The sequence below is a fragment of the Orbicella franksi genome, chromosome 4 (assembly GCF_964199315.1).
Source record: "Orbicella franksi chromosome 4, jaOrbFran1.1, whole genome shotgun sequence".
In the NCBI taxonomy this organism is placed as follows: Eukaryota; Metazoa; Cnidaria; class Anthozoa; order Scleractinia; family Merulinidae; genus Orbicella; species Orbicella franksi.
Window position 1 is genome coordinate 15,562,301 of NC_138148.1, and position 7,500 is coordinate 15,569,800.

A 7,500-nucleotide genomic window follows, 5' to 3' on the forward strand; every position below is an offset into this window, starting at 1 on the left:
ATGTTTTCGTTACTGTGCGTGTTCACCGTTTCTTGAATAGACTAATCCAGTTTTCGCTAGCGAGCCGTACTTCGTGTACGTTTGTCAATTGGCGGCTCTCAGGAATTAGCCGAGTCGTTCCTGTTCTGCTGAGGCATTCACCTATAGCATTAAAGAAATTTTGTTTTTTCTTTTTTCATGCGGCCATTTTCGACAAGAGTGCCAGTTGAAAAAAGTTGACTGCCATGGCATCTTTGAAATTTCAGTTCTCTATTTAAAATAACCTGAAATTGGGCTGCTTTCAACAAATCAGCCTGGCGAATGTTTTCAGTGATTAAAGCAAAAACACGTCCAAAGCACTCACGCGAAACAATGCGACGACTTTAGTCTGGGTGGATAAAATGATCGAAAATAAAATTTCATTCTAGCTACTGCCAGCCTGCAATGTTTTTCCAATTTAACTTTGTTCCTTTTTTCTTTTGCCGCGAACGTAATTGTAATTAAGGACTTGAACTTCAGAAGAGTGAGTACGAATTCACAAGCATGAACAACTGTGAATATAACTTATACAGGAAGCCGCATTTACATTGTTCGTTGCTCTTGTGTTGTAGTCGAGAAAAAAATATTTTCCTCCTGAAATTCTTCAAGTGTATGGCAACTCAAAACACTTCCAGTTCTCAGAGACATCCAGCACCAAAGATCGAGGATCAAGTTTAGAGTCTGGAATGCCAACTTACATTCGACGGTTACTGTTGACAACAAATATGATTTCCAAGTAATGAACATAATACATATGATTTGAATACAATAAAGAAGCACTATGAGAATACTGAAATAGATTTATGTTGACAGTGTAAGTTGAATTTCTTTTTTCCAACATTCATGGTAGGTCTGGTTTGTGTCAAGTATCACCCCAGGAGAGAGACAGGGGGCGTTCATTCGAGGATAAAAGATATTTCTCTCGAGCAATTCGCCCTTCTTCCCTTGGCCCTCGTACCGTCGGTATCTCGCAAGGAAAATCTTTCCCGTTCCCCCCATCCCCTGTTACCAGACATCGGATTTTTCGATTACATTTAGTAATGTGGGTGCGTCTTTTTCGCCCCACCTTTGCTGAACAATGTAAATCCCGTAGATGTGTTGCTACAATTTAAGTGTCCTGGATCAAATTAAACACGCCACATTTGTGGCCAAATTCATCCAATCCATGCGTTTAGTTTTATTGCGCATTCTTCAGCAAACTAGTGCGACTTCAAGCAGAGTTACCGTTCCGTAGAGTCATGCATCGAGATAAAGTGGGGTTCTGTACATTTTGAGTTTACTAGCCGGATGATCAATCAAGCGTCTCCTTTTTCGAAACACAGTAGCATTTGCTCTACTGTCCGCTTAATGTTACCTCAATTTACGGTACATTTACATTTTTTGTTAAACTATTCAGTCAAAAATAACTAAATATCTGTAAATATTGATAACAGGTTTTTTATAGAAAGGCCCGTATGGCATCATTAGCAGCTATCTCAGCATCAAGCATAAATTAAACAAATCGAAAAGTTTTACCAGAGTCGCCGACCTTAAAACGCTACAAAAAATATTGTTTCTTGTTGGGGGTATTGATGGCGGAATGGTTTTCATCCCTGCAGGTAGTTACACTTGCACTAATTTCAATAATTTAGGATTTTACTTTTTAAAGTTTTAAAGGAAGGCGATGAGAATCTGTTTTTGGACGGGAACAGTCTGTACACTGCATTGCACTGCATTCAGGGAAATGCACCTCAGGTCACGTAGCTGCACTAAACAATATCTTGCAAAGTATATTTACCTTTCCTGTGATCCTGTCTGTTTTGCTTTTTGTCCTGTATTTCCTATATTTTGAATCGCAGTTCTCATATTTACAAAAATTTGCAGGGTTCAGAGTATTGTTAGCACCTATGTTTTTTCATCTTGGACTCGGCATCCACTTGCCAGCTCCCAATTTAAAAACAAAGAATCCCTCCATGTGGAATGGTAACGCTCAGCTCTGAACAAACAACTTAAACATGTTAATTTATGTCTCACGATTTAGTCTTCATTTCTACAGTATCATTCTTCAGTATTATCACGTTTGTTCTATTCTTTGTTATCTGCTGTTTTAGTCACATATTGTAAACACCCTTGAACTGATTATGGATACTGAAGTGTTCAGTCCAAAACATGTTTTTTAAACTCAGACTAGGCTTACCGCTTTGTTTCTGGCGCAAACTCAAAATATGGCAGGCAAAAAAATATACGGATTCGAAAGAAAATCTTTTAAAAGGGAAAACCCTCCGGATTCAAGAGTTTTTCGGATTCACGGTTGCCACTTCAAATTCTCCATCCAAAATCTCCGGAGACACAACCAAACGGGGAAGTTGTTATTTCGGATTCTTCTACTTGTGTGTCACCGACAAAAGCAATCCAGTACTAAAACGTTGAGGATTCGTCATGAATTCGGAACAATTTCCTCTAGTGTAAGCCTATCCTCAAAAGTTGTGTCGTTTTTCTTAATTGCTTAGCAACCACTTCTGTAGTTTGATAAAGTGTAATCTAAAAACTTGCAGTCTATAGTCTAAAAAGACAGAGCTTTAACAAGATTTTAACTCGTGGTTATTTTTTGCTGTTCATAAGAAAATACTAACAAGGAATCATGTAAAACTCGCCTTTGCAAAGTCGTCATCGTAAGGACGAATTCTTTAAGAAATAATTTCGTTGATGACCAGACGGGGACGAGTTTCCAGAGTTGCGTGATGACGTCAGTGATAAGTAGTACGCTCAGTAACCCCATGTGGAAAATCTGCAAGTCATTTTCGAAGTCGTCGTCGCGTTCCAATTGTCACGCTAGGCATATTTATTTTTACTCAATTTTAGTTATTTATTTCAATCAAAATGTTAAATAAGCTCTTGATGGTGGGGTAAGCCTTGTTCATTCCCTTTTTCAGTAGTATTTCATTCGTTCAAATACTTTCGCACACAAATTGCACACAGCTCTACAGTACAGCGCAGATTATTAGGGAGCTTACGAAACCACGACGGCAACGGCAACGGGAACGTCACTGAGCAAAAGAATTAATGAGCAGAACAATGGCTGTGCACGTGCGTTATAATTCTTCGTACGTTTTTTGCCGTCCTCTGAGACGAGAACGTGAAATGACCAAATTTTGCGTTCTCCGAAGAACGTTTTCTGAACATTGTCTGGAGAAAGTTTTTATTTCAAATTTTTTCGCTGTGTTCCGAATTTAGTTTCGCGACAGTTTTGACAGTGATAAACAAAGTAAATGTGATAAACAAAGTAAAAGATCGCGAGATTCGTAGGTAAAATACAAATTCATTTTTTAATCGACGCTGTCCTCGGCGTCGCCGTCGTGGTTTCGTAAACTCCCTAATCTCTGGAAAAAATACGTTTATCCGGAACCACATATATTCTTAATACGAAGTCTCCTTGCACCGATACATAAACTGGACCTGATTTCTCAACAAATTAATCTCCAGTGTACACTGTGCGTTGCATTGACACAGCTGGTACCTGAGACGCAGGAATTCACATTACGACAAGGCACGCAGCGAGATTGATTGAAACAAAGTGAAAAACAGAACAAATTTCCAACCTTAATAATTCGGTCATTGCTGTATACTGTGCATAGCAGTTTACTAGGACCAAAGTAAATCTGAAAAAACAAGAGATTTTGGCTGAGAGATACAAAATAAGATATAAGCCTTAGTTACTGCTCACTTATCATGTGCTTATTCAGGCCCCATCAGCGCAACAAGTTCTTTGGGGACATTAGAACAAACAAGCACCACCGAAGCGTCAGCCATTGTGCCCACACCGACAGCTGTATCAGGTAAATTTGTCTTGTCTTTCCTTTGTCTATGCATAAGCTATTTCTGTTTTCTCTCGCTTACCTATTATCCAGGCAGAGAAGTCGAAGAAAGGTCTCTAAGGCCCAGTTCAAACTTTGACCTTTACATGTACGGAGCCTAATGTCGCTGTTACGTACATGTAAAATTCGACACCTGAATCAGATACGATCGACACATTTGTATTTGGGTCGACCTTGTTGTTCTATTCGATTGCGCCAGTCGAATAGAACGGCCAACGTTCGACTTCGATTCAGACGTTGAAGTTGACAAGTGCAGATTCTAATGCATACATTAGAGACACATTACATACATGAAAATTATAAGAGCGGAGCTCCGGCGGTCCAAAGGGCGGTCATGCGGAGCCTCATACCTATATAGGAAAGAAAAGAAAACCCATTAATTGATTTTCTCATGGTTATCATGGCTAGCGGTATTGCTCGTGGGCGAGTGCCCATGACGGTGACGGGGTTTCCCAAGATGGCGGCCATACTCCAGCTAATAGGTTGACAGAGACATGCACCCTTCGTTTGTACCGTCCTTTTTTGATATTGGACATCCATGTTATGATCGATTGACACGTGTGTAAACAAGGTATCTGCCAACCAGTATCACGTGACCATATCGCTGGCTCATGTTTAGAGCTCATCGAGGCCACGTGTTTTTTGAAGTTGACCACTGACCAAGCACTGGCTTTTCGATTGGATAGCGGGCTCCTCTCGGGTTAACTTGTTGTAAACAGGGCCAGGTTGTCCAGAATCCGGTTAACGTTAACCCAGGGCTATAAAAGTCAACCGAAGTATAAATTTTCCTTGTATACAAATGTTTCTCACGGTTTGGTTTAGTTTATTTTGGGGACCTTGAGATTATTCAAACTCAAAACAGAAGGCCAAACAACATAAACAGAAAACCTCACCGTAAAGTTACAAAACTCAAATCAAAATTCTCGCTTATCCTGGGTTACCTTAATCAGGCTTTGAACAACCCCGCTCAGGAGCTCCGCTTTTAGGCTTGGCTAAATCTTTTATTACTTAAAATCTACACCTTGAAGTAAGGTGTCGTGCGCAAAAGAGGATGGCGGGAAAGGAGAGACTTGTTCGTCATCCTTGAAAACAGTGTTTCTGCCCAACTGGTGACAGGATCGAGGAAGAGTCGTGATGTTACCTTGTTGAGATGAAATCAATACTGGTCTACTTAATAAAAACTCTCTTTTTCTGGATCGGAAATCAAGAAATAGCTACATGACACATACCTGGTATTTTGAAAAAAACTGTGACCAAAATAGCGTTTACCATTTGGACTATTCACCATTAATACGCAAAAAGTATGGTTTAAGGTGTTTGAACTTTACGCCAAATCAAACGAACAGATCTTTTACTCTTGTGTATTTTACTTCACTCTTGTGTATTTTACTTTGGTATTGGCTCCTTTATTGCAAATCCTGGCTTTCAATGTTCAAGCTTTACCGATTTTAAATCCTTTCAAGTATCGTTTCCATGGAAATATCGATTGCCCTAAAAACACAATAACAACCTTTAATTAATCTATTCCGAATAATTGGGGTGTTATTTTGATATTGATTTGACTAAGGGAAGACTGGTATAAAGCTGATAGAAAACGCTAATTACGGTCCTGAAGAAAGAGGATGTTTTTTTAAAAATAATGGTTGACTAGATGTGTCTGTTTTAAAGAAAGATATAACCCATGGTTACTGTTAATTTTTCATTTGCTAATTCAGAGTCCATAAATGGAACAAGTTTCTTGGGAGAATCCCATCTAACAGTCGTCTCGAAACATTGGCCATCGTCGTCAGCTATTCGGCCCTCGCCGACGTCTGTCGCTGCGTCTTCTTCTTCTGCATCAGGTAAGCCTGTCCTTTCTAAGCGATTCGGTAAGCTTGTCATCGTATTCTCGACGGTATTCAACTCAAAACAAAGAATATGCCATTCTAGAAGATGTTGATCTTTCATAGATTACTAAACAAATCTTCAATATAAGTATTATTATTTTCACACGCCTCGCAACTTTGAACACTGTTCCGTCGGATAAGAAATCAAATTGCCGCACATGCGCAGAAGGGTGCCAAATGCCATTTAAATACTGACAGATCAGAGATGTTTGCTTCATATACGTAAAGAAGAAGAAATTCAGCGTCGTCTCATGCCCTGTTAACCATCGTTTAAGTTTAATAGGATAAGATTTCTACCATCTCTAAAGGAGGTCATTGGTTTTTTGGAAAGCTTTCGTCAAGCTCAAGGTATTGACATAGTCGTCGTATACGAAAAATCTGGCACATCTGAAGCATTTTGGCTTTGGCTAAAAGACGGGAATCGCGAAAGTTTCCCAGTCCAGTGTCGTTCCCGTCCTCGCATCGTAATGTCCCTAATGTTGCTCACAATGATGCAGGGAACATATATATCAAGCACTCAAATTTTGAAACAATAATTTGTGATAACAAAGGGGTTACAGGCCTACACAACTCCTATCCACGTGTAATAGCCGCTTTGAGAGTTTTGCTCGAACTAGTATATCTTTGAGGATCGGCGGGGGATCTTTGAATATTTCGCTAAGCAATAATCCTATTTTAGGAGGACATTTCACCAGAGTAGAGCCGTTAGAGGTCATAGGTCTGCGTGGTTTCCTCTGTTATCCGCGTGTAATTTGTAGAGTTTGACACCTCTGGTTTTTGCCACGTGCCAGTTTTTTTTGGCTCATTTGCATTGCAAGATATGTTTTAAGCTCTCTAAATATTAGCTCTGGAGAAACAAAATTTGAAATATTCCATGAACAAGTTGGTTACTTGCATTTTGTATTATTACGCCCGGCCCGGCTGTTTGATTAACTGTTGTAAGCTATGCTGCTTCTAATCACGGGTGTCATATTTATCTTTGACCCCTTGATATTTCGCCCAGAGCTAACCTATGGTATGCTAAGAATCGTGATATAAGTTTAAGGTTCTAGAGTTTTTACAGTTTTGAGAAAATTACGAAGAACCGTCGACAACCCGTGAAGCCGAAAAATAACAGAAATGAGGTCAAATTTCATGATCAGATAATCGAACTCGCTTGAAGGCGCATAGCAAGTTATGTTTTTCCTTAGTTTATAATTTTACTTAGGAGGTATTGCTAAGCTGCTTTGGTGGTATTTTAGACTTACAATTGTAATTCCGAATTCCTGGGGACCAAGCGAAGAGAACCGAAATTTCTAGACTTTGAAAATCAAAAATTCCATACCGTTTTCAAACATCTTAAAACATACTCGGTATCATGTAGAATTCTTTCAAAATTTAATTGTAGCAAGTAAAAGAGCTGTCTTTGAACCTGATATAATTTTTTTCTTGGCAAAAGTTATTTCCGAGGCGAGCGGGCCTATGCAAGTTGACCTAATTTGACCTTTCGAAGAGATTTTGTTTAACCAGGAAATGTAAACAATTTGACTAGCCTTAGCTCTGAGCAAACCATTGAAAAACCTTGCCATTTCCCATTAAAACTACCCAGTAAACCTGAAATAATACTACGATGACAGCTTACCTTCCAAGTGGGTGTTTGAAGGCAAATAATTTTGATGTTCTTCGCTAATTTTCCTGTGTCTTGCTGCCGTGCTCAGCCACCGGCCTTTTCATACGGGTACAGCATTTTCTAAGTGTCACCT

The 7,500-nt window shown here is 39.4% G+C and overlaps 1 protein-coding gene across 8 annotated transcripts in view; it reads left to right on the plus strand.

Moving 5' to 3' along the window:
• LOC145484694 (uncharacterized) overlaps positions 1-7,500 on the plus strand; it is a 97,874-nt gene that overhangs the window by 11,933 nt on the left and 78,441 nt on the right. For all 8 annotated transcript variants that reach the window (XM_081463297.1, XM_081463301.1, XM_081463302.1 and 5 more), the window contains exons 3-4: positions 3,741-3,833; positions 5,588-5,713. In XM_081463297.1, the coding sequence (XP_081319423.1) occupies positions 3,741-3,833; positions 5,588-5,713 (219 nt within the window). The remainder of the gene's footprint in view (positions 1-3,740; positions 3,834-5,587; positions 5,714-7,500) is intronic.